This window comes from Rhinolophus sinicus, chromosome 6 (genome assembly GCF_057876585.1).
Source record: "Rhinolophus sinicus isolate RSI-liver-muscle chromosome 6, RSI-T2T, whole genome shotgun sequence".
NCBI classification, from domain to species: Eukaryota; Metazoa; Chordata; class Mammalia; order Chiroptera; family Rhinolophidae; genus Rhinolophus; species Rhinolophus sinicus.
The window spans coordinates 15,540,856-15,568,818 of NC_142506.1; the positions used below are offsets into that span (position 1 = coordinate 15,540,856).

A 27,963-nucleotide genomic window follows, 5' to 3' on the forward strand; every position below is an offset into this window, starting at 1 on the left:
GGAGGTCAGGCCGCCCGCTGGCGGGAAGGGGCCAGGAAACCTCAGAGCCTCACAGGAGACAGGAGTACCTTGTTCGAAGCCCAAAGGCCTTTTCCCCCTTCCAGGGGCCTGACACCCCCGCCTCCCCACCCCCCCACCCCCCACACTGCCCATCCCTCCCAGCGATTCTTTCCCTCCCGGCTCTGAAAGCGTTAACCCCGGGGCTTTTTTGTATTGTCCACCTCTCCCGCCCAAAGATCCTAAAAAAGGTGCAAACTTTGGTACAGATAGGGAATGGATGATCAAAGCCAAGCCGGTACTTCCTGTTGCCCGGGGGCTATATATAACGTGATGACTGCACAGGCTGCGGAGTCGCCGCCATCCACTGGAGCGCTCGCCCCGCCGCCGCCGCCGCCTCCGAGCGCCTGAGGTTTCCCGGGACCACAATGAACAAGTTGCTGTGCTGCGCGCTCGTGGTAAGTCCCGGGCGAGGGGACACGGGTGCTGGCGCCCCGGACGGCTGGGAGGGCTGCCTGCCGCCTGGCCTCCGGACCTCCCCGCGGATTGATGGGGACGAGAGCTCCACGCGCGCCCGCTCCCAGGAGAGACGTGGGGTCAGGCTGGAACAGGAGAGCTCTTCCAAGCTAAACGTGCGCCTCTCCTGGGGTGTCTGTCCCTTTACTCTGGAAAGTTCCTGTTGGGTTGATGGAGCAGAGAGAGGAGCTCTACACCTTTCGTTGTTGGAATGATTTTTACCCATTTTATTTACTGCCTTTCTACATCTCAGGTTAATCCCCTCATGTAGTTCAGACCATCTTTGCTTAGTTAACTTGGGCATTAGTATTATTAACAATGAAGTGGTCCTTTAGACTCAGAGTAAGATGGGAGGGGATGTCAGACTTTTTGAAACTATTAGAATAAACTTCGTATGCAGTGATACACCATAGAGCATTAGGCTCATTCCCCACTGAAGCAAATGTCCTGGGAAATGTTGAATAATTAGCACAAGAAAAAAGATCTCTCTCTCTCTCTCACACACACACACACACACACACTTCCATCACTGTGCAATTTAACATTTTAATAAAAAATTTATTAATAAAATGGCTTCTTCCAGTTCTCAACTTCAGTATAATGCAGAAAATATTGGTGGATTAATGCTGTTCTAAAGTATATTTAAATAATTGAAATTCAGCACTAAATAGGGCTAAAAGTTATTTTTAGCATACTATTTGCAAAAGAAAGTAATCTCTGTGACTAGATTTAGCATTTTTTTTTCAATTTAGATTTTTGACCAATGAAGTTTATAAGATTTGAAGATTATTCTATGACCAGTGACTTATTTCCTTTATGTCACTAAAGTGAGGAATAGATTGAGATATGAATCAGACATTCACAAAAGGATAGAAAAACCCTTATTTAAGCTACCTGTTGTGTTGAAAGCGTTGGAGTAAATGCTTGAATTTCAGCATCCAAAGCACAGTGAATGGAAGGCTTAGAAGTCTTCCAATTAGTTTGTGGGATACACAAACATAAACAAACAGCAAAGTCACCAAAGGAAAGGTAGGTTGGACAGAAGACCACATGTAAGTATGCTAATCTTATCTACCACCATATATATGTGGGAGATATACATGGAGAATTACACAACTCCTAATGCCTAATGCAGTTTTTCACAGTGAACACTCACAAGCTAGCACCCCGATCGAGCACCACTACATTATCAGCTCCCAGAAGCTTCCTGGGCTTCCTCTCCGTCCCTATTATGTTCATGGACAGAGTAACCAATATTCGGACTACTAACACCATAGATGAGTTTTGCTTGTATTTGAACACTATATAAGTGGATTTGAAGCACTTTTTTTGTGTCTGGCTACTTTCCTTTAAAATTCTATTGTGAGGTCATCCCCATCGTTGGGTGTGCAATAATTTGTTTTCATTGCCGTATAGTATTCCAGTGTACAAGCACATCACAATTGATTTAACCACTCCAATTTGGGACTAGTATAAATGATCCTGCTATTAATACGGGGACACTTTTATTTTTCCTAGTCTTTAGCGTTCTGTCAAAGATTTAATTAATGGTATACATATTGTCAGTGACTTTTACATTTCAGAATTTCCACTAAATAGTATATGTACCTAATTAATAAGTTCCTAAATAGTAGGTAGACAAATGGTTTGGTATGTGGTCTGTATGGTAAGCTAGATATGAGGTAAGATAGATAATACCAATTATAGACGACACAGCATTGTCAAAAGGGAAAACTTGGTGTCTTGAACATAGTAAACACTTGGAATAGGAAAAGGTTTCCCTTTCCCTTTCTGCACTTTCTGAGAGTGCTTTTGTTTTGTGAATGATCGGAAATGGGCACTCTGTACTCACACAGAAAGAGCCCAAATGCCCTTTTGTATATACTGCAGTTCTAGGTACTGGAAGCATTACAGGTATTTAATACTTTGTACCAGGAATGCCACTGGGCACCAGGGACAGGGTGGAAAGCAAGACGAGTACCATTCCTGCCCCATGGAGAAGGCAGACCTTGGAGGAGGAATTGTACTGAGAACGACAGTAACAAAAGGGGCCGTACTGGGTGACTTGGGACTATAAAGATCCTGCCCCCTAGGAAGCTGCAGTGCCGTGGTTTTCAGTTGGACCAAAATTCAAAGGCTAGTAACACCACTTATTTGCTAAATATCAGTGGGCAAGTTACAGCTCTTTTGAGTTTGAGTGTTTTCTTCTTAAACTGGAGATAATGCTATGGACACATGCTAGATAATCACAGGAAGTTCCTGATTCTTATCCATACCAGCTTCTAGCATTACGTTCACAAATAACTAGGACAATGCAGAAACAAGAGAATTATGTAAACGAAGTGTTGATGATACTCTGAGGAGGGCGAGAGGGCCACGGACTTTTAATTTGAAGGAAGAGTAGAATGTTTCGTTGTTGGAGACAAAACCAAGGTGTCCTGAACCCAAGAAGTGGGAGAAAATGAAATTCTGTGGCAAAGCAGAATTCTAGAGTCTTTTACGAGAGCAAAGATGCTGGTAGGCAAGCAGTGAGGGGGTGTGGTCCCTAAGACTAATGCCAGGGTCCTGGGCTTTCTGGAATGTTCACTGATGGAATTAAGCAGAGACCTGCTCTGCAAGGTACAGGAGTCACATCCCTAAGTTCTCTCTTTCCTGGTTGCCCAGGAGCCACCTGATACACTGGGAACCTCCTGGCCTAGGTCTAGATTTTAACTGGTGGCTGAAACTTTCCGTCATAGAGTGCCAGAACCATCCACTGGCCTTCTCAACACTAAGCTCTGAATTAATGTTATGATGACAGGATTTCCAGCGGGGGTGGAGTGGGGAGGCAGGGCAAGGGGTTCAGGGTAGTAGGTGTTTAATCTCAGGACAATGGCCTGACTGATCGGACTTCCTTTAGGATGATACCTTTCAGGCTTTTGGTTGTTTTGTTGTTGTTTACTTTGGTTTCCTTCCCTTCCCGCAGTGGTTGAGTATTTCTCGAGCCTATTTATTTGTTTATTTAAAGAGAATGATCACTGTGAGTTTCTAGGTGAATCTGACATACACTCAATCCAAAACAGTCCTGCTCCCTGTCCCTAGCAACCTTCCTGGCCTCTGTCACCTAGCAACCCTCAGCACAATTCCTAATTTCAATCTGGCCTTTAATTTTACTTCTTAGGTTTAAACCACCGTTGTCAAATTCCATTGGTTGGGAAGAAGGCATTCTGTGCCAGATGTTTTATTCACTTAGTTCTAGAACGAGAGCTATGGCAATAGCTATCAAAGGGACACTAAGCGCACACTCATACCTTCTTGCTCTCCTATCTACTAACCAGCCTGCTGAGTTTTTCTCTAAGCAGCGCTCAGTCCTCCTGTCTGCATGCTTCCTTTTCTGAAAGCTTTCTGAGAAAAGCTTTGTTCTCATCACATTAAGCAATAGCATTTCCTTTAGCTTGAGTTTCTCCTTTGGAGGGAGGGAGGGAGGGAGGGAGGGAGGGAGAGAGAGAGAGAGAGAGAGAGAGAGAGAGAGAGAGAGAGAGAGAGAGAGAGAGAACTGGGAAGTAGACTGAAGAGAAACTAATCTTATACAAAAAATTATGTCTGCATTATTCAAGGCTTTAACTGATGATACTTGGCTGCCCCTTAAGTTGCTTCTATAGAATAGGGAAGCCCAAACTATCAGTGTATTTGTATGTTACCCTATAGGGCAGTAATTCTCTACCATATCAGACTTCTCCCATGCACTTTTAAAATAAATCCTTTGTAACAACTCCCTAGCTTTCCTGAAATGTAGAGAGCATATATTTTACCTATATACATAATTTTGAAAAGTCAACATACCAACACAATTATAGTACAAAGGAGAAATAAAGTAATTTATAATAAAATAAGCTTCACTTGAAGACGTAATGAAGTAGTGACATGTTAGGAGCTTCGTGTCCAATGGCCACGAACAGACCATTAGGAATAAAGACCGGAGCACGTGTCACACTGAGGCTCAAAACCATGATCAATGTCAGTATGGTTGCTGTGCTTTTCTGAAATGGTGAACACATCTCACTGAAGTTTTAAGTAAAGTACAACCTTCTACCAAATTTTATGTTGTTGACTTCTTGGAAAATTCAGTATGTATAAAAAGCATGCAAAAGCCACTCTGTGTCCGTAGAAAATGGAATTAGAATCTTGGCTCAGATAATGCTACACAGCTCTTTTCCTCAGATCACTTCTATCCGTTGTCAATGGGACTTATTCTTGTGTGGGCCCTGGGCTTATTCTTGATCATTCAGGACACTTAGCAGCACACAGTCAGCGAGAGTGACGACAGAAATCCCCCACACATTTCCAGAATTTCTAGGGGATAGCACCCCCCTTGTGATAAACAAAGTATGAGCTCTTTGTAAACATAGATTTCCATCTTCACCATATTTGTACTCCCCAAGTCTCGACAGTGCCTGACAGGAACTGTATGTGTGCTGAGTCAAAGGAGCTATGGTGAGATTTGCTAGCATGTTGTAGATTCCACCAGTTTCCATGGATGTTCCAACAGAATTTATTTTACTCGCAGAGATTGAACATTCTAATGTTGGCTTTGATCTCTTTCAAGATATAAATGTAACACTCTACCCACCTGACCAATATTTAAATATTCGTTTGTAGAGTTTTACTGTGAGGCTCATGAAGGCCCATTCTTAAGTGAGCAACAAAGATGAACCGGATTCATACACTGACCTTTGGATGTGCTACCGAAGCTCAGTTGAACCTTGCCTTCTGACCTTCCCATCTGGTTGGTTCGAGCATCAGGTGTTCATTTCTGGTTTGATATATTTTATATGTTTGTAAAATGTGCCAATGGAGATGTCAAGTAGGCATTTAGATTCAAAAAAGTTTGGAGCTCAGGAGAATTCTCGCCTGGGCTAGAGATACAAAATCTGGCTTATCAGCATAGAGCAGGTTTTTAAAGCCTAGGGAAGAATGATTTCACAGAGCAAGAGAGGAGAGAAGGAAGCAGCAGCTCCAGAGCACATTTCTGATACCGATAGTCTGGTAAACAAAATGCAAATATGAACAATAATAGCAGCCATGTTTAGAAAAGAAAACAAAAATCAAAATAAAACTTAGCAACCCACAATAGCAGGAACTAGTGAATCGGAAATCCTAGCAACATCTGTAAACTATCTATGCAAGAAGAAAGAGTGAGGTATGGCCAACTTGAAATAGATACAAGGACGGTATTTTTATGTGACATGTAATTAGTTTTTGGAACTCACTACCACAGAATATTTTGGGGTAACTAGCATAGAAATGTCTAAAAAAAGAATTCTTTTAGACAGTTGTAAGGGATAAGAATAGTGTTACAACACATTAGGTAAGAAGCTGTGTGGTACCCACTCCCTCTCACATTCACCTGGCTTCTCTAAACCAATGTTCCAAAGCCCAGAAGAGTCTACAGACACACTAAAATGGTTTCTCCCAACTACAAGGTGACATAACTTGCCAAGTTTTGGATAGATATATTTTCGCCCCAATTTCGCAGAAGCACCTGAATCCACCTGACCAGGAAGGGACAGAAGATGTAGGAAGAAGTGCAACGTCATTCCTGACGCTCTTCTAAAAAAAGTAACGTGCTCCTAACAGGCTTAATTTATTACTTTCTCATGGTGATTACAAAAAAAAAAAAAAAGTATCTCCCTAAATTATAGTTTTAATACTGTGAAAACATGGTTTAATTTCCTTGAAGCATTTTCTATAACAATGAAACGAATAGCCTGAGGATTTTCACTTCAATTGAGTCTGCACTGTGAAAGTATTTTCTATAAGTGCCTCTTAAATAATCAACTCTAAAATAGGAAAATAGATGTCAAGATGAATTTAGATTTAAAACGAGACAGTAATTTATCTAAGCTTTGTGACTGCCTTTGGTAAATTCAATTTTCTCCTCTGGTCTTTGATCCCAAAACCTCAGCTCTCTTGCCACATAGTAGTAATGTTACTTTCTTGTTCAAAAAAAAAAAAAAGCTATCTTTTATTCTTAGATGATATGAACAGCAGGACCTTATTCTTTTGAAAGTGCCCCTTACCATGAATTGGCACCAACACCACCAACAACAAAAAGAAATGTAATTTAAGAATTCAATTGTGGGACATAGTAACACTACGACCTCTGCAACAGCAAAGAGATCTAATTTCTCAGTTCTGCCATAGTAGTCAGTGACTGTGGTCTTCCTTTACTCAGCTCTAAAATAGGGGTGTTGGACCAGGTGATATGGTCTGCTGCAGCTTTAAGCTTTAGTCACTGAAAAAATGAATTTAAAAAAAAAAGATTGATTATACGGTATACTATTTAATATCCCAAACGTGCAAAACTCAGACTTATTTAAATAAGTACTTAAATACTTAAATATATATTTAAATTTAACATTAATATTGAAGCTTTCAAATAAGTAGTTAAATCAAACTTACTTATTCCCGAAGGAATGTTTTTGTGTTTTGTTTTTGGTTTTAATCCATTTTGCTGCAGTTATCCAAGTCTCTTCTGCCCAACTGGTTTCATGCATAAGAAATTCTGTTTATATCAATGTGATCACAAAAGAAGCTGCTTAGTACTTTTAAGTGCTAAGATTTGCTTCAGGATCAGAGATTAGTTTTTATAAACCAAAACCTCGTGTCCCATTCTGAAACAAGGACTGTCTTTAGGATGCATAGAAATCATTAATGTGCCTATTTTTTACATTACACCTAGAAGAAGTTCCCAGACATTCCCTCAGGACTTACGGAAGAAGGATGAGCATGGTCACTAGCAATCTCCTTTTTTCATTGAACAGAATTTTCCTTGAATTTGTGTCCACAGGGAAGTATGACAATTGCATACCTCTCTTTGGAATAAATGTCACACCGTGGAGCGGAATAAGCATGATAATGGGTAGGTTGGAGTGGACATTAAACACTACACTTGAATACCTCACCTGGCTGACAGACTGAAACGTCTGCGCCCACACGCTCTGTTTCCTGTCTGTCCTTTTAATACCCTGTAAAAAGAAAGACATCAACTAGATTGTGCTACAAGAAATGTCAACTGAAAACTATGAATGATGTTTAGTGAACGATGACGTAACTGCTAAAGCTGTTTGTAAATTGTGCTCAGCTCTCCTCCCTTCCAGAAACTTGGTAAGATTGTATTCTAGCCTCCTTTCTGGGCAGGGAGGCGGGTGGGATGGTGTGAATAGCTCTGGCCAATAAGGCACTTCCCAATGAGAGCACTTCATAGCCAATATACGACCCCCAACATTTTGTCTCTTTCCTTCCTCCACAACAAGCCAGCCAATTTCCAGACATCAGTTGCTGTATCATCCTAGGTCATGGGCAATGGGCAACGATAACAGCCCTCAGTGGACCCACTAGGGATGTAGCATGAGTGAGAAATAAACCTTTGTGATTACTGAGCCACTGAGATTGTGAAGTTGGTTGTTGGCACAGCGTAACACGCAGCCACTCCTGACTGATGCAGTAGCCAAACCCCAGTCATAGCTCTGATCACGGAGGGACAATAACTGCAAAGAGCCCTTAAAGATCAAAGGTGATTAAAATCTACAGCTTTTGATGATCAACGTAAACTCCTTTTTCATCAAACGTATTCTAAGAAGGACTCATGAGCAAGGACCTTTTCTGATGGTGAAAATTCAAAATGTATGCAACTGAGAATACTCAAAAGCTTAGCTGGGCTGCAAAATGGGAGGGTGAACAGATACTCAGCAGGGGACTAAATCAAACACCCTATTTTGTGAGAGTACGCAAATAGGGATCTTTTTTTTTTTCATCACTTCCAACTGATCCTTCCTTTGTGGAGGTTCACTCATCTTCATCTTTCATCAGGACAACTTCAACCCATTTAAGCTAAGCCAAAAGGAGGTGATCGTAAAACGCAAAGAAACTATTCTTAGAATTTGTACCCTATATGAAAATCACACAACGTTTCACTTAATTTTCATAAACATCGTATCATGCAGAGATTAGTGTCTATTTTACAGATGAGAAAACTGAGTTTCAGAGAAGTTAAGTAACTTTCCATAAGTTACCTGGTTGAGTGAGTTTTTTTCTGCCCTATACAAGCTTAGATCTAGTAACTCAGTCCAGTGAAAAATACTCATGAATCAGAGCTAAGCCTATGTGGGTGCCTTCGACCCAGTGCTCTCTTCTCTGCTGGGCATAAGAATGCCCCAGGAAGGGATTCAGAAATGCTAAATCCTTGGCAAGGTGATGCCAAAGTGTTTTTCATCCTTTTCCAGCTCCTCCTTCAGCTCCAGGGAGTCACCATGTTTTTGTTGTTGTTTGGATATTAAATGCTTGGGCCTCCTATTAGAGTTGAGTTCTCCGCCCAGATGCCTTAGGGAACAGCGCAGGAGGCAAACACTTGTGTTTTAGTACCTTATTAAACATTGCAATCCTAGGGAAGCAAGAGTGAGCGAAAGAAGAATAAGGCAGAAAAGGAAGGAGAGCCAATTCAAGGGGTGCGTCACTGAGAAGCCACTGCCTCGTGGAAAGTCTAACTCATTGATCAATCTCACAGGACCGTCTTCCAGAGAGGCTGTGTGACCTAACTGCATTTCAGGACAGGAGAAGGAGAAGAATTTATGTAGTCAGACAGATAGACAGACAGAGTTAATGAAAGAATGTCTAGCCTACAAAACAGTTTTATAAGAGTTTATTTGAGCCAAAATTTTGAGGACATGCTGGAAGCAAAATCTCAACAGACTGAGTGAGCAAAGTACTCTGGAGAATGGCATTTTGCATTTCCTTTTATGCATTTAGAATCAAAGGAGAAAACTTAGGGAAGGTACATGAAGTCCATTGATGGTTGAGAAAGTAGTTGGGAGAAAACAAAGTTGTGGGGATCTCTAGGACTGGATAAAAAGCAAAATGAAGACACTTTTACATGGGTGAGGACAGGAGAATTAATAATTAACATTTACAGCACATAGAGATGCTTTGGGGGGGGCAAGGTAACAATGAGGGGTTCTGCTCCAACAGTTGTTATGCCCTGAGGAGTCTAGAAAAGAAGATGACTCTGACATTTCAAAGGGATGCTTTCTTAGATGTAAAAAAGACTGTAGACAGGCTCACTTAAGGTCAAGATTGACCTGTACTAAGGAAGCTACCGGCCTGGGATGTGACTACCCAACATGGCCGCCCGATTAGGAATTTATGATCCGACCATCCTGTGTGGTTATTTTTGGTCACTGAGTGTGTCAGGCCTGCCATGTGAGCTTGTCAGGTTTGTTACATAGCCCCTTTTTCATTCACAATAGACAGACAGACAGACAAAAGACAGATCTTACTGAATTTTACATTGTGTTGTAGTTGATCATTTATATGCCTGTCTTCTTCATAAAACTGCAAGTCCCCAGAGGGAAGAGTCAGCTATTAAAGGCTTAGATTCCAACAGGGGGCGATTTGAATCCCAACTTGAATGTGTACCTTTGACCTGTGTACCTGTGACCTTCGACAAGTCACTCAACTTCTCTGAGAATCAGTTTCTTTGTCTATAAAATGAGGATAGTCCTATCTCCTTAAAGGTGGTCAGAGGCGATGGATGATAATAGCATGTGAAGAAAGGGTTTAGTACAGAGCCTACTATATACTAATATTAGGTTGGTGCAACAGTAATTGCGGTTTCTGCAATTATTTTTTACCCTTTAAACAGCAATTACTTTTGCACCAACCTAATATAATATACTAAGCCATTATTCACCGCACTACCCAGGGCTGCCGGGATGGTGTTTTCCATGTTTTAGGCACACAATAAATGTCTCCATATTTAAGTCAGACATATGTTTAACATGTTTAACTTTATTCCATTTCTACTCCGAGTTTCTATTCTATCTCCTAACCACCATGGCTTTTCTTTTCTAACTTTCTCTCACCAGCTGTCCTTAATCATATATTGATTGGGCTTCAATCCAGATCATTAGCAACCAAAAGAGATTCCTAAGATGATGTGAGCCATATGTGATCTTCAAAGGAAAGCACTGTAGAAATAACATGGAATTTAAAAATTGATGCTCAAAACTGGCAACATACTAAATGTATTGCCAATTCGGAGCCTAACAAGCCAGGAACTACAGACAGAAAATTCTGAAGTAGTGATCCCGCCCTCGGCCTTGTCAAGTGGGCCTGAGTGGACATAATTACAAGGAAAACAGCAACCAGCCCTGCTGTTGAATTAAGTTTTCAGAATCGATGTCACATCTCAAATCTGGTGACTAACAGAAGCTCAAGAGACGAACTATTAAGATGTGGGAGCCAAATATGGGAGGTTTCTACATACCTTCCTTGGAAAGTTTTAAGTGTTTACCTGCATTACAAAATCTTTTTCTTTTTCTCAGAGATTCCCCCCACTTCTTTTTCTTTTTTAATTAATCTGTCAAATGTTAACTGTCTGTAACACTCCTTTGAAGTACCCAAAGCATCATAAACAAATACGTCCTGACAATTCTGGTTGATTCCAAACAAACAAGCTACCGCTAATGAATTTAAAAGCCTTCACACAACTAAGGAAAATTCTGAAGGGAACAAAAAAAGAATCACATTTAAAGTTCAGTTTTACTTGGAGACAGTTCTTCAGCCCCAAGGGAAGCAAAATAGTGTAGAATTTTGGCCCAGTGATTCATCTAATAAATCATAATTGCCTGCATTTTCTTTCCCCTGTTTGTCTGGTAAAAGCTGTGGCACCAAATCAAGTCTGTATAGATGAACAGATTTAGTTCGCTTGCTTTTATTCCTACCTAGAGACACAATCCTCAGCTAAACAACTGGCTTGTGAAAATTAGGAAGCAGCGGTAGGCCCTCTGGGGGGAAACTGGCAGCCGCAGATAAACCTCTCAAATGAACAACCTGCTTTTCTCACACGTTCACCTTTAAAATGGAAGCTACATACAAATGGAAGAATGCATGCAAAAGGCCATGCAAAATGAAAGATGCTTTAAAAAAAGAAAATCTTCCTTTAGGCAAATTCTGTCATCACTATCGTTTTACAGATGAGAAAATCGCAGGTTCTGTGCTTGTCCTTGTAAATTGATCCTTTACATGGTGGATATTTATCTGCGTCTTTATAATCATCAATAATTCTAATTGCACATAGTGGATATTCATTATAGCTATTGAATTGGATAAAATTAAATTTGATCTATTGAATTCTTGCTATGTGTAAGACGCCATGCTAAGCATTTACAGATGCTTAGGAGTATGGAGACTAATACTTTTCTATCTGAGACCTCTGAGCAAACCCATGAACTGCCTTGTAGCATTTGATCTAGAGCAAGAAAATAATACCAGTTGGGATGACACTGAAACTGATTTTTAAAAACATGCCAGGGATGCTTTTCCTGGAGACAAGAACAGGGTAGATAATCAATTTACGGCACATTGTAGGTGTGTTGCTTCCTAATGGACTAGAAACTTCAAAATATCTTCAGAAATGAGTTGAATTCAAACTCTCTCCCATTCCCCACATCCTGGGTAATTAGCATATGTAACAATGCCTCATACTTGTCTGGAACCTTATTCTTTTCCAAGTTTGTATCCCTTTACTCATTTGAAATGAACCATTGCAGGGATAAGTAAAATAAGGATTGAGCTCGTTTTAGAGGTAAGATAGTGGCCCAGGGTTACTAACCTGGTGGTCTGAGTATAGTCTAAATTCAGGTTCCCAGCTGAAAGTACTCATGTTAATTCACGTTGATCTAATTAATTGCCATGCTGTATACTTTTTAGAACGGATTTTTCATTATTCATTTAGAATTCATCTTGAAACTGTGATATCCCTGTTTTTCAGCCTTCTTTTTATCCCATCTTGTAAATGTTTATTAGTCCCAAAGGTTAACACTTTTGTCCTTTTTTTGTTTGTATACCATATCCTTGGGTAATATCATCTGCCCTGCTTCTAGATCCATTTATGTGCTTATGTCTCTAACAGCTGTGTCCTTATCCGTATTTCTGTCCTGAAGTCCCGGTACATATATCCAATTGTCTACTAGAAACCATCATTTGAGTCTCACGGGTGGAAGATGTTCCAAACTAAATTCATTGTCTTTCTCCATAACTTTCCCCTTCTTCTCTCAGTAATTAATGGCAATGCCACATCACTAATGGGTAGAATTCATGGGCATGTTCTTCAATTATTCTTTTTAGTACCCCTTCCCCATGCAATCAGCCACTATAGCTATCCCTTCCTCTCCTCCATTACCAGTGTCTACCTTCAACCCTTCCTCCTTTTTGATCTGTTTCTCTGTTGACCTGTCCTCATTCTCATTCTCCTCTCTTCTGCCACCAGTTATATTACAGTGATTTATGAGTATTTCACATCAGAGTGGGCTTTTAGATGAATGTTCCTATGAAACAGGAACATTAATTTATTCAGCGCCATCACTTAGCAGTATTTCCGGAGCATAGCAATTGTTTCAATAAGCGTTTGTTGAATGAATGAATGAATGAATGAATGAATGAATGAATGATTTAAGGAATGGAAGAAAACGCAAAGGAGCAACTACACTATAAAACTATAGAAAATCAAATAAACTAACTTCCATAAGAAAATAGGTTCTTTTAACAAGATTTATAGTTCGCATTACAAGAGATCTTTAGGAAACTCACCAGGAGATGTATATACTGAATGTGTCCTTTCTTGGCTAAGGTGAACTATAAAATGGCATGATTTCCAAACTGACCACTTTACCTAACTCTGGATAGTCCTCAAATAGTTCTCTGTGGCAAAGATCATGACAAGGGATCACAAAAGGAACTCCCAAACCAAATAGTTATTTCAAGCTTTGTGTGGGCTCCTTTTAATGAATTTTCCATAAACGGAAACCCACTAGGTCACTCATGGTTCTGCATCCCAGAGGGCAAGCGCAGCAGTATGGGATTGGCTGCGCTGCACAATGCAAAAATAAACTTCTGGAGGAAGTGTATTCTTTTGCCCTTCAGGAAGAAGCACGCACCAGTAGAATGCTGTAGCCAAGTCACTTATTATCTGAGAAATGTCCATCTCAGTAGCTTTGGACAAGAGCTAGTAGTGTTAGCACAAGGAAAGAAAATTCATCGTCAGTTCATCTGGACTTCGAGAACTCTTTGATTGATCTCCCAACTCTGTGCTCTTGAGTTTGAATGACAAATTAGCACTTCAGAGCTCACTTTTGGACCATTCATGAAGGCTATAACATAAGTGAGAGCATTTGGTAAATGTTAAAGGATTTGCCCCAAAACTAGTATTCTATAGCACATGCTCTGGGTTTGAATTCTGCCTCCACTAATTATTATGATTTGGGATGGTTAATTACTCATTCTAAGACTCATTTTTATAGCTGGCGGAGACTTGATAATGGTAAAACATCCTAAAGTAGGTACAAAAACCAAAATATTATAAAGATTATTTTTTAGTCCACTGCCTGGCACAGAATAGAGATTTAATGTGTATATGTTAGAATGGAATAGACAAAACAGAATTCTATCTTCATATTGCCCACCTTTGCTGCCTGCACATGCAATTACCATATCACTCTACTTTGTAAATATGGGGAATTTTCATTAGAGATTTCGTGTGTTTGGGATTAAGAATTAGATGACTAATTGAAAAATCAATGAAAACTTTTAATACAAATTATATATATATATATATATGTGTGTATATATAATTTTTATTAAAATAAAATAATAAGATTATTATATTAAAATAATAAAATTATTTTTTAATATTATTAAAGAAATATTATATATAATATTTTATTTTGACTTAAAACATTGAAATAAACATTTATTCACCTGTATTTTGAGATTTGACCTGGGCCTTTCTTGGAATCTGTGTTTGCTATCTGGAGTTCCATGCTGCCTTTCTTTCACAACACTTAATCTATAATTTATTGCTCATTCATTTCAGTTTTGAACTGAAAGACATTTATGAAATAAATTGGTTCTATAATCCTTGGAGATGTTTTCCCCATTTTGTTTTTACGATTGACTCAGGTACCCCAAATTTATGATAGGTTATTTGTGTGTGTGTGGCTTATCTTTATCAACTCACTTCCAGAGCATTCCATTTACTTTTTATACAAAAATAATTCTTTTGTTTTTCACACCCATGTTTATTGGTTTACATAGTAGTTAACTGAATTACCTAATGGTGTTACAACTATAGCATATATAGATACATATATAAAACAAGCAGAAGCAGACTCAGCATCAAACACACAGCTGACTCTTGGTAAGCATGCAACTCCACTGGTAAGAGCAGATGGGAGATTGCATGCCAGAGGAGAAGGCAGAGCTGAGACTTCAGGCTGCTGGTACATCAGCTGATTTTATAGAGGAAATGGAAGGCATGCATGAATCTGGAAAGTGGAGATTGGTAAAGAAAGTTCTGCAATAAAAAGGGGTTGCACTAATAAAGCAGTGGATCTAGGACGAGCAAGGGGGTCAGAGCAAGACATCTGTTTCCAGTTCACTGGCTAATTAAGCTCTGTCAAACCAATGAATACGACAATGGTGGAGCTAGAAAAGGCTTTAGAAAACAACTAAGTCAGCCCACCCACCTTCTTCACCCACTACTATCATCTGCTAACAGTTGAGAGATGAGGAAAGATGGCTGGATTTGAAACAGAAAATTCTTTAACACTGTCCAACATTACAAATGGAAGGTGAGGAGAAGAACAAAGCTATTAGAGATGAGGCCTGTCAAGAAAAGAGGCATGGGGGCTTCAGGAAGACTTCCTGGACTGGTGGGAAGCACTAGCTTGGAGGACTTTTGGTTTCCCTTCAAGCACAAGTGTTCTACACCAAAGGATGGACAGATAGGAAATGGGATGAGGGAGAAAGGAAAAATGGAGAGAAAATTCCATTGAATTTTTCTTTAAAAGTCAAGCATCAAATACCGAACACAGAGTGGCCTCTTCTTCAAACAGCACTTTATGCTTCGGCAGACACCTCTATGCTCATGTCCTACCTTTTGCAGATGTTCATTAGTGGTTATGCATTATACACAGAAAATAATTTTTGAACTCTTATGAGATTTTCAATATTATCAGCTGCCACAGGAGATAGAGCCAATGTTAAAATGATCTGTCTTCCTGTGGCATCTTTTTCATTGCTTTTCCCGGAAATGCAAAAGAAAGTAAGTGAGAGGACTGATGAAGAGTTCTATTAATCTTGCCCATCTTCTGTACAGTAACTAGTTCAAGAAATTCTATGTGGGAATTGGGGCTAACCAGAGATTGAGATCTAAACGTCCAATTTTGGCCACACCGCGTTCTGTCTTTTACCAAAATGGAAATTTTTCAAATCAAACACAGAAGCCCAATGGAACTTGCTGAAAACAAGTCTGCAGTTCCTCAAGGATTTCTGATTTTTTAATATATATATATATGATAACTCCATGCAGTGGCCGTGGAGAAATTACCTTCACCAATACAATTGCTCTCTCATCCTTAGGTCAACCTTATTTAATTTTTTTCTCTGTGGGTTCCTTTCACCTCAACTTCCCTGTATTTTGAAGAACTGGCAACTAATTTCCATAGCATAGTTTCAGGAAAGCAACAGGGTCGTGTCCAATTGCCTAGAAAAATCCAAATCGATTCAGCCTTCTTGGTCTGATCTTGGATTTGTGTGGCTCCTTCTAGTGAGGAATAGAGGTGCCATCTTGAGGTTTTCCCAGCCCATCTCCATCACTTCTCAGTGAGGGAGAAGACAGTCGGCCGGCACTGGTGAACAAGTACACGCTGCTGACCACACTGAAATGGGGAAGGGGGAATGATGGGAAGCTGGGCTGGAGGAGGCCTCACTGCTAGTCCTACCAGGATGGGTAGCATGCAAGACAAAGGCGTCCCTCTGCACCTCTGGGCCAGGCCTCCTGAAAGCAACAGAACCATCAAAAGTAAACAGCAAGGGAAAAAAGCATTTCTCGTGGCTTTTCTTGTCTTTGCAAGTTGCACCAGGAAAACTCAATTTCCTAGCATTGACGATTTTAGAAATATTTGTGCCAAATCCACACGAGGGGTCTTGGAAGATGCAGCATCATATATTCAAATGACCAAGAAGCAACAAAGTCATTGGATCTTGCTTTGTTTCCTTCAAAACACTGATCGTTATTTATAATTACTTATTTCTTCACTTCTCTGCTGTCTGCCCCCTCACTACACTGTGTGCTCCTTGAAAGAAGGACCATCTTTGTTTTGTGCACTGCCATATGTTAGGTTCCTCCTACAATGCTTGGTATACAGTGGGTACTCAATAAGTGTGTGCTGAGTGAATGAATTGATTCCATCTAGTTCTGAAAGATCCAGAGCTAACCAGAACTTTCACTGAATACTGGTCCATTTCTTTCTCCTAATGCTGACGCACTCCAACTGAGACAATAAGGAACCCCAGGGATATTCAAGTACATCTTCCCCAGAAACCCTCAGGTCTTTATGAAAAGACCAACCGATTTTGCACTGCATTCTATGTTTTGTTGATTAGGAGTCCCTTACATCGCAACACTTTGAAAAACTGCTCTCAGTTAAAAGGTCCATTGCCCTGAGATATTTTGTTCTTTTTTCTGGTTTATCAGCTCATAGCAGGTCCAGTCAGCCCTGACGCTTGTTGTGTTCCCATCAGAAGAGAATGAAATTACTTAGATTAAAATGCCCAAATGCTTATGAAAAAGGTCATTCTTTACCTTTGTCACTCCTAATTCCAAAGGGAGTACTGTTTCCCTAGCTTGGCATGCTTTTCCCAGGTCAAGGGGTTTCTGTGAAATTTCCTGAGTTCGGCAAAGAAAGGAGTTTAGAAAAATTTATTGTGCTTGGCCAGCCACCTCCCCAAAGCCTGAAAATAGTCCCTCTACCAAAAACAAATAATACAAACCAAACAAACCGCCTCTACACACATAGGACACTGTTTCTTCTGAGCATGTGTCTCCTGTAATTCGTGTGAAACACTACCTCAAGACCCTTTGAGATTTAGAATACAAGAAGGAATGCCCCATCGGATCTGCCCTCCCAAGCAGCACCCCTGCCCGCAAAATCCTCTATCTCTTGCTGTATAGCAGTCTTCGTGCAGTATGTAGGGAAACTTCTGAAACCCTGCCTGCTCCCTGAAGTTTTTCCCAGTTAACATGAAAAGAGGTGGTCGTTTAATTTTCTAGATATCATTGACATAGGAGTGTCAAGCCTGGGCCCTGTGATGTGTCGGAGGAAACATCAGTCTTAAAATTCTAGGAATCTTTCTGGTGGATTGCAAGCTCCACGGGGACAGGGAGCGTGTCTTACTCACGAGCATGTTCCGGGTATATCCTGGTCTGCATTCAACGCGTATCTGTGGGATGAATGAAGGAGTGATAAGGATGATTGTTATGGAATCATGCAACCTTCCCACATCGCCAACTCTGTTCTTCACTCTATGTTTAGAATCATATACTCTGAGAATGGGTCACCTAAAAAGGAGAGAGCTAGTCCTAAATGTGGCTGTTGTGACCACCCCATTTAAATACTGTAATCTCCCCACCTTCACCTCCATGAGTCCAATCTCTTTTGCTTATTTAAAAAAAAAATTTTTTTACAACACTTTCCTTTTAACATGTAATTTATCTGTAGTTTGCTATTTATTTTTTTTACTCCCCCAATTGGACTGTGAACTCCACAAGATCAGGTTTCCTGCCTGTTTCATTCCCTGCTGCCTCCCGATGTCCCAGGACAGAGCTTGGCACATATTAAGGACTCAATAACTATTCATCAAGTGAATGAACAAAAGGATAATTATTGATTGTGGACTCTATACATCAAGGTCACTGCAGGAGTTTTTTTTAAATCCCTAACCCCAATTCCATCTCTAGTGAATCAGAATGTTTAAGGCTGTGGATCTGGGAATCTACATTTTTACCAAGGCATCTGGTGTAGCTGTTCTGAAAACCACTAGTTCCTCCAACTCAATCACCTAGAGACAATCCCGAAGTCCAGGGAGATAGAGTGTCTCTGAGGCCACGTGGCTTACCTTGTGGTACATCTAACTGCAGTCATTTCTATTCTGATGAACTTTCTACTCCATTCATCTATGAGCTGGATTTACTTAATAAGTGTGCTGCCATCGCCGTCTTGGTCTTTGAGATTGAGCTCACAGAGGCAAGAATTACGACCTCTAAACTTACTCTGTGTGCAGCCCGGTAGGCAGGAAGGTCATGAGGCTTCAGATCGTAAAGGTCTTGGAGTCTAAAGATGCCTGTGCACAGCACCGCCCTATTCCAAGGCTAACATGCCACTCTTTCCCTTTCTTCTTCTAGTTCCTGGACGTTTCCATTAAATGGACCACCCAGGAAACATTTCCTCCCAAGTACCTTCATTATGACCCAGAAACCTCTCGTCAGCTTATGTGTGACAAATGTCCTCCTGGCACCTACCTAAAGCAACACTGTACAGCGAGGTGGAAGACCGTGTGTGCCCCCTGTCCTGACAACTACTACACAGACACTTGGCACACCAGTGACGAGTGTCTGTACTGCAACTCCGTGTGCAAGGAGCTGCAGTATGTCAAGCAGAACTGCAATCGCACTCAGAACCTCGTGTGCGAGTGCGAAGAGGGGCGTTACCTCGAGGTCGAGTTCTGCCTGAAGCACCGGAGCTGTCCCCCTGGATTTGGAGTGCTACAAGCTGGTACGTATCAGCTTTCAACATGCGCCCCAAAGAATTAGAATCTTACCAAGTCTAGCAGGGAATGTTTAAGGGAACACTTTTGTCTGATGACATTACAGGATAGCAAATTGCAAAAGTAATGGAAGCTGCTAGGGACGTGCAATGTGTCTGGACCACTGCCAAAGGACCATTTCTCAGGGGAAGACTCTGTGACTACAGGGCAATTTCATGACAAATCTCAAATGCAGCAAATTGCTCTCTAATGAGATGCATGATGGATTGCTTTTTTTTAAAGGGACACACTCTGAGTTGCACTGTTTATAGTTGACCTGTACATCTATGTTTCACTTCAGCATGGCCAGCTTCAAACTGCAGTGCTTTCTGACAAACATCAGAAATCTTAATTGATACCAAGAGAGTAATTACGCTGATAATAATGAGGCTCTGGAGTGCTAACAATGAGCAGTTATAATTAATTATGCAAAAAATGAGAATGGGTAAAGGAAAGGCATTTCATTATAAAAAATGAAGCTAGTTCTTCCTTTGGCATGGGAGCTGAGTGTCTGGGAGGATAAAAGCTGTAGCAATATCTCATCAGTGAGCTTATTTTTATCTTTGACAAAACAGATTATCAAGCCACGTGTCAGTATTTGTCTACGCATCAAGCACTTTTTCGTTTTGCATTTTGAAGAGCATCGGTTAAGGCCAGTGTGCCTTGAAACTTGTAAAAGCTGCAACCCACATTTTTTTTTTTTTCTACCACATTGACAAAGGCTCGGTGTCATCTGTATCATCTCATAGCTTGGGAACATAAAGAGTAATTCGCTTACTTTTCTGGAGGAAGTAGTAATCAGTATAGATGCTGGTTAGTCACTTTGAAGCGGTGTTTCTCAACCTCTGCACTATTGAAACTTGGGGCTGGACAATTCTTTTTGTGGGCAGCTGTCCTGTGTGTTGTCAAGTATTTAGCAGCATCTTCGGTCTCATCTAGCAGCCACTAGGTGCTAACACCACTCCTCCCCCAGCTGTGACAACCAAAATTGTCTCCAGACATGACCAATTGTCCCCTAATGGCAAAGCCACCCCTGGCTGACAACCACTGGTTTAGCAGATGCTAAGTATTTGTAACTATTTTAAAACTTGCAGAAGTTGTGATATACAAAGTCTAAATTATTCGATGACAAATACTTTAAGCTTACAGGCATAAAAGGAAATGTTCAAAAATTGAAATCTATTGTTTCCTAAGCTGTGAATCTTGTCATATTAATCACAGATGGTGCAAATTGCACGAGAGTGCCTTAAAATGCCTCTAGTATGAATATTTGAGGGAGCAATTCATGATACTTCCGTGTTTTTGTTGGATGATACTCGGGGACTCAAAAGCTAAGCCAAGTTGTAGGGGGGAAAGCCCATCCAACAAAAACAAATCCATTTAATTCAATTTAGTAAGTTGTATATGTAAAAAAAATAACTAAGGGACTATGCAGCTTGGAAACTAAAGTTTTGAAAAACTATGGAAATAGCAAGGATTTTTCTCACATAAGCATGGAAATCTGTTTGTAGAGTGAAGTAAGCTGGCAGCCAGAGGACTAAGGACAAAGATACTCATTTTATTTTGTGGCACCACAGTGGAATTTATTTACCTCTCCCTCCTTAAAAGCCCACAGAGAAGTTCCTCATGGAAAAGAAGAGGGTTCCAGCCCAAACAGAAGGAAGACTATGCACTGTTGTTCTAAAAAGTATTTAATAACCATCCCTTTTGGTTGTTGTTTTGAAGTCAGATTGTCTCCCCCTCATGTTTTATTGACTCCATCGTATCTGTTAGTCCTGTAATTACTATGTAATTACTTGGGGCTTGCATGGTGACATTCTCAACTACAAAACAGAACTCTCATCATTATGATATTTTCTATTTTGCCTGCCAGATTATACTTTTTATGGTTTCACTGATATTAACAAGGCAAAAATCATTTACCTAGATGCACACATTTTTCTTTAAAAAAGTTCTATCGATTCTCAAGGAGGGAGGTCCCACTCAGCAAGGTCATTATAGAAAACCTCCAACTACATATATTAAGAAACTTCTATCATTCTTAGATTTCTTTTGTTAAAGGACTTTACAGGCTCAACTACCTGAAAGAATATTTCATACTCATGAATCTCTCATTGGGATGCGCGATAGGACCCAAGCTGTCGACATGTATCTAAGGATGACAAGAGTATTCTTTGTGCAGTCAGCCTTCCAGAACATGTGGCAGTTGGCAAAGGGAGACTTGGACCCAGATGTCCAGGTTCACTTATTTCCAGAATATGAGCAATGAAAGAAGACCATGGAATTCCTGCCCAAACACCTTCACTTATGGTGTTATAGAAGTTGGTGTAGAGTTGGAAATAAAGAAAGTTCTTTTTTTAAAAAATAAAAATAGACCTCTTTTTAAGTTGGTTCCTAAGATGCTGTCACTGCAACTCTGGAAATGGCTTTTAATATATGAAGGTTTCCTCCTGTGGTTTGCCACCTCCTCTTTCTTTTCTGCCAGCCCTTCATCAGTTTTACTGGTCAATGCGTCATTAATCCCGTTAGAAGAAGCAAGAGATGAAACTGGAACTAAACTATCTTGCTCTTTTTTTGGGGGGTTTGATACAATGAGGTGGGAGGCTCGAATTTTTAATAAATGAAGGTCATTAACTTCCTGTAGCTTTCATTTGTCCCATTTGTCTTGCATAAGCCAGAATTGTCCTATAAAAGCTACATTTGAATACTGAAGTCGAAATCTGTTCAACTAGCTTACACTAGATGGAGGTATTTTCATATGCAAATACACTGTAATGTATGATTTATCCATGAATAAGAGAGTCAAGGGTTTAAAGGTATGTATTTTTAATAGCATCTTTAGTTGTTGACTGGTTCAAGTTTGCCTACCAATGATTTCTCCAAATTTGTCAAGTATCTTTCCACCGTGAAATAAAATGCCCTTGCAGTCCCCCTTCCCTGAAATTTTAACACCCATACTCTTTTAAATCTCAACGGTTTAAGCAAACGGCATGTCATCGTCCATGTACTGGGTAGTTTAACTGCAGGCTTACGCTTTGAGCCAACAGCCAACTTTATTGCCGCCTTCCAAAGTTTATTATAAGGTTGTAAATTTTTACTTCTCAAGGTTAGCATTCTTATGAGTTGCTTCACAATTAGGATTCAGGAAAGCAAGAACTTTGATAGGAACCGATTGGAATTTAATGACGCGGCATTTGATGGGTACTGATTTCGGAGAATGATATTAGAGCAGTTACACAACAGTTATCTTCATGATTTTCCAGGATAAACGTGTGAAGAATATGGTGGACGACAAGACTTTACTGACACTTCAGCACAGGCGGGACTGATGAACACCCTTCTCCGTGCCTCTCACATTTCACAAGTGTTTTGTAGGCAATAGCAAAACAAACTTGTGTTTGTATTACAATGACAAGGAGGGGAGACCGCCTAAGGGGCTGAGTTTTGTTCTCTCTGTCTAATGAAGTGAAAAATGAGAATGCCTTGATGTGATGTTTTTACATTAATAGTAAAAACATAGCAGTAAAAACCAAGTGTAAAGTCTTTCTGAAACTGTGTGAAAAGAGTTATCTGCTGTGAAAGTATGTGAGAAGAAGGTGCTAAATTGGTATTTTTTTGTAGGAACCCCAGAGCGAAATACAGTTTGCAAAAGATGTCCAGATGGGTTCTTCTCGAATGAGACGTCATCTAAAGCACCCTGTAGAAAACACACCAACTGCAGTGCCTTCGGTCTCCTTCTGACTCAGAAAGGAAATGCAACGCATGACAATGTATGTTCTGGAAACAGTGAACCGACTCACAAATGCGGAATAGGTAATTATAAAATGAAATATCAGCCTTTGTAGCACCTGAGTTGAATACAAGACCCCCTGGCCACCTCCTTTGTCAAACTCATATTTTCCCTTTCTTGAATTTTAACCAGCTAAGACTATAAGGTCTGTGCACCGTCACTAAAGCCACAACTCAAAGTCCTTCAAAGTCCTCAGCTTCTCACAGATCATGCTCCAAATCCTGACTTTCTTCCTTTCACACTGGAATCAACTCTTACCCATGGGGAAAAGGGTGGTGTACAGATTATGTCTGGCGCCAAATTATCAGAGTCCAAATTGCAGACTTTTTTGTTACGTATTTTCGTCACTTTTAATATCCATATCATTAGCCAAAGTATAAACTGGCAACTAAGAAGCAGTGACATAAACTGATGGCAAGTTAGAAATGTGAAATTGACTTTTCTGTGGTATTGCTGCATCGATTACACAGAAGTTCCAAGTTCCTCCTGCTGGTTTAAATTCTACACAGGAAGGGTCACCACCTCCAAGCTGAAGTTATCTGAATGCATTCCATGTGGGCGATGACACTAATCAGATTGGTGTCCTCACACTGCCACTCCTACCACTATGCTAATCTCACACCTTCTACCAAGGACTCATTACACCAGGATAATCTGCCTTTTAGCATTTAGCCAGAAAACATCACGGACCAGCTGGACTCTCACTAAACATCTATTTGCACAACACAGAAGCAGATGAATCATAGGAATGTGGATTGGAAGATTTAAGGTTTCAACCCAGTTCTTACATTTTTTTCACCGTGTAATCGAAATCTTAGACAAGTCATTTAGCCCTTCTGCTTTCTTACCTAAAAAGTGGACTAAGACAAGGCGTGGTAAGGGTAGTGACTTCTAATTTTGATAACCTCTTTATTTAATTCGCTTTTCATTTTACTTTGATCATTCACTGAGCACTTACTCTGTGCCAGGTACTTTGCTATGGGGTGAATGGCAGAGCCAGGAATTAAACTCAGGCCTGACGAATCCAAAGACAGACTTACTCCCTGGGATATAGTGACCCTACCTAGATACTGAGGATATTGTACCTCTTTTCTAAGTGACATGTTTTTTGTGTGTGGTTTTCTCATTTAATATATGCTCATGGGTCTATATGCATTTTTATTCCCAAACGTAAATGATGTGTTTGTGTATGTGCAGAAAATAATACACTATTCCAGATTACTTTCAAACTCCTTTAAAGGCAAGGATCATATTTATTTGGACACAGACCTTGAATTACTCGGTGAGCCCTAGGCAAACCTCAACAGAATGTTAATATTTACATTAAGTCATAGAACTCTTCCTGCAATTTATAGTAATGTTACATTCTTATTAAATATTTATTAAAGTTTTTCTCCCAAAATGCCCTAAAAGAACATTAGAAAGGACATAAGCCCAGTTGGATTGGCAACCTCCCACTAAGACCAGCCAACAGAAGGGTGATTTTATTCAAACTATGCATTTTCGCGTATTCTATCTTGGACAACTCAATTGTGTATTTTTTTTGTTTATTTGTTTTTAATTTTGATTTTGTCTAATAAGCCTCCAAGAATCCAATTGTTGAGTAAATCGCCTTGGTTTTCCCACCTTCCTTTAGACGTCACCCTGTGTGAGGAGGCGTTCTTCCGGTTTGCTGTTCCTACCAAGTTTACCCCTAACTGGCTCAGTGTCCTGGTGGACAACCTGCCTGGCACCAAAGTAAATGCAGAGAGTCTGGAGAGAATAAAGCGGAGACACAACTCACAAGAACAGACTTTCCAGCTGCTGAAGTTGTGGAAACATCAAAACAAAGACCAAGATATGGTCAAGAAGATAATCCAAGGTATGGTAACCACGTCAACCAGCAAGCAAAGACACCCCTTGATCGTAAAACAGGAAGAAGACTGTATTCCTGTTCTGTTGTGTGCATAACGTCCCTCTTTTGGAATTATTGTTGGACCGAAAGTTTTCACTAAGGGACAATGTAAATGCTGTTCCTAAAGCCATCCTTGCAGGGTTTTAGTCTCACCTCCTTGACATCTCTCCTCTTCTTTTGAAAATGTGCAAAGAAGACACAATGCATGTCAATGCCAGGCTAGACCTCAGGAAATCTGAAGCTACATCCCTTTGCACTTTTATGAGCATCCTCTTTGACCTTCCCAGAAGTTTTTTAACCACTTTGAATCTTACCTTGCGTTTCTACCCAGAAGCTATGTTGTATTTATTTGGTAGTACTCTCTAGAGAACCCGTAAGTGTCTTAGAGATATCCTCTCATTAATCCTCACAACATAACCTATCTAGAAATTACCATTTTAATAGCATGTGTTGTAAGGATTAATGAGATAAGGGCTGTAAAGTGTTTGAGCTTCTTAAAGAAAAGGGCTGGTTAAAACCAAGCATGCTCATGTTTTATCAGAATTTTATAAAGAATCTCCTTTAGAAACAGTGACTGAGTGTGAGTGTGTGTGTGTGTGTGTGTGTGTGTGTGTGTGTGTGTGTAAAGAGAAAAGTAAATTTCATACAGTGTGGACTGTAAACAGTGGAAAGAGTCTTCAATTAACAATGGGAGGACGTGTCAGAAAAAAAAAATGGGGGAAGCTTTTCATAATGCAGACACTGTCACTGAGAAAGCCAATCTCCTCTTCCCCATAGTGAAGTGACTCAAGGGTCCTATACTACCCAAAAGTACCGACACCTGAAACTGAGGCAACATATTTTAGGAGACTGACATCTTTGACAGCTGAATGCTTTCACTTGTGCAAAGAGTAAACTTCTGGTTGTTTTGTTGTTATTATTGTTGTTGTTGTTTTTTGTTTTGTTTTTTTTGCCAAACAAAATGTATTCTTTGTAAATACAGTTAGCCCTGAGGCAAAAAGAAAGGGAAGTAGAGAATCAGAGACTGTTAGAATCGGAAAGGACCAAATCCCTATTTTATAAATGAGGACATTTCAGCCCAGAAAGATGAACTGACTTGCTTTAGGGCTCACAGATACTAAATGACTCATGTCGTTAATAGAAACATTAGTTACTCCCACTTATGTTTCTATCTTAGCTCATTACTGAAATATTCTCTAGGCTGTGTGTATCATCCTGTTCCTCAGCCTCATATTATTGGGTTTTCGAGCTTCTCCTCTGTTGTTGTGAGCCTCTGGTGCTATTTATTAAAAACCATTTGAAGCAACAAACTTTTCAAATATCACATATGACAGATATCAACTAATGAAAATTTGTATTACAAAATAACTAACTTGAATACTTTGTTTATCTGAAATGTTATAGCTTTAATTTCTCAAACATTTTTTGTATTATAGTTTCAGGTGTACAAAACAATGTAATAGTTAGGCATTTACATCCCTCACAAAGTGATAACCCCCCTTCCCCAATCTACTACCCCTCTGACATCGTATTCTGAAACAATTTTTTTCAGAAAACTGAGAATGATTTGTCTGTAATTTGCTACTGGTAATTTTCAAAATGAAGCCTTTTCACAAAGCTTTGTCAGAATATATATAGCATATGATCTTATTATAACACAAAGTAATATTTATCTCAGTTCTTAGAAATAACTAGCATCACTTAAGCCCTCCCCCCGAAATAAAGGAAAAGGGTATCCTCAAAGTTATGGAACTTGGCGAACCATTGCCTCAGTGTAGTTTGCTGGTGTCATTAGAAGAATATACATGATGTGAACGTGTCTTTGTGCTTTTGGTCTATGCAGATATCGACCTCTGTGAAAACAGTGTGCAGAAACACATCGGGCACACAAATCTCACCTTCGAACAGCTCTGCAGCTTGATGGAAAGCTTGCCAGGGAAGAAAGTCATGACAGAAGACATTGAAAAAACAATGAAGGCATGCAAATCAAATGAGCAGTTACTGAAGCTGCTCAGCCTGTGGAGAATAAAAAATGGCGACCAAGACACTCTAAAGGGCCTAATGCACGCACTAAAGCACTTGAAAACATACCACTTTCCCAAAACTGTCACTCAGAGTCTGAAGAAGACCATCAGGTTCCTTCACAGCTTTACGATGTACAGATTGTATCAGAAGCTATTTTTAGAAATGATAGGGAACCAGGTCCAATCAGTAAAAGTAAGCTGCTTATAACCGGAAATGGTCATTGGGCTGTTTCCTCACAATGGACCAGATCCGATGGATGAGTAAACTGTTTCTCAGGCACTTGAGGGGGGTAAAATGATTTCTTTCTCATCACCAAGGACAAGCTTTGGCCCCAGGGCATGGGAAGAAACTATGGTGTGGAGAAAGAACTAACGTCTCCCCCAAAAGTTCAATAAACCCCAAATAGTTTATCCAACTGACAGATCTGGTCCAGTATCTACTGACTTTATTTTCCCTTATTGCTGTTGCAGTAATTCAACTGGAAATAAGAAACTAGACTCTATTGTGCCTTACTAAATATGGGAATGTCTAACTTAAATAGCTTTGAGATTTCAGCTGTCTATAGGCTTTTACTAGAAAGCCATATTTTTTTTTCTGTAAAAGTACTAATATATCTACAACACTATTATAGTATTTGCTATTTATATTCTTTCAGATATAAGGTTTGTACATATTATCATCCTAAAGGGAAACTGTGTAAGACTTAATTTTAGAAAGAAAAAAAAACATATATTCTGTTTATTATTATGACAAATGAAAGAGATAAAATATATTTTTAATGGTAAGTTTGTAGCATTTCCTAATAGGTATTGCCATTCTTGCTGTGTGGAGTGTTTTGGTAATACAATTTTACCTATATAAGCTATAATATCATTTTATAGAAAGTACATTATTTAGTCAATTGTTTAATGTTGGAAACTGTATGAAATATAAATTATCTGAATATTAGATGCGCTGAGAAATTGAATGTACCTTATTTAAAAGATTTTATGTTTTTATTATGTAAACAACATCATTAAAGTTTTCTAATTATTTTTCATTGCTTTCCCTCCTGCTTTTC

The 27,963-nt window shown here is 39.7% G+C and overlaps 1 protein-coding gene and 1 long non-coding RNA gene across 2 annotated transcripts in view; one reads left to right on the top strand and one right to left on the bottom strand.

Annotated features, from left to right (window-relative positions):
- Positions 1-27,963, bottom strand: part of LOC148757836 (uncharacterized) — a 364,219-nt gene that overhangs the window by 104,390 nt on the left and 231,866 nt on the right. Inside the window, exon 5 of the long non-coding RNA XR_016021507.1 lies at positions 17,791-17,832. This is a non-coding gene — a long non-coding RNA (uncharacterized LOC148757836). The remainder of the gene's footprint in view (positions 1-17,790; positions 17,833-27,963) is intronic.
- On the top strand, positions 194-27,942 carry TNFRSF11B (TNF receptor superfamily member 11b). The gene is made up of 5 exons (XM_019714746.3): positions 194-455; positions 18,794-19,163; positions 22,816-23,007; positions 24,621-24,845; positions 26,722-27,942. Exons 1-5 carry the CDS (start codon positions 426-428, stop codon positions 27,108-27,110), a joined length of 1,206 nt encoding a protein of 401 aa, XP_019570305.3. The 5' UTR covers positions 194-425; the 3' UTR covers positions 27,111-27,942.

Bases quoted from the DNA above. Each gene is read 5' to 3' on its own strand.
- TNFRSF11B (XM_019714746.3), top strand. From the start codon at position 426: ATGAACAAGTTGCTGTGCTGCGCGCTCGTG. The intron at 19,164-22,815 runs GTACGTATCAGC...ATTTTTTTGTAG, and splicing joins ATTTGGAGTGCTACAAGCTG to GAACCCCAGAGCGAAATACA. The intron at 23,008-24,620 runs GTAATTATAAAA...ACCTTCCTTTAG, and splicing joins GACTCACAAATGCGGAATAG to ACGTCACCCTGTGTGAGGAG.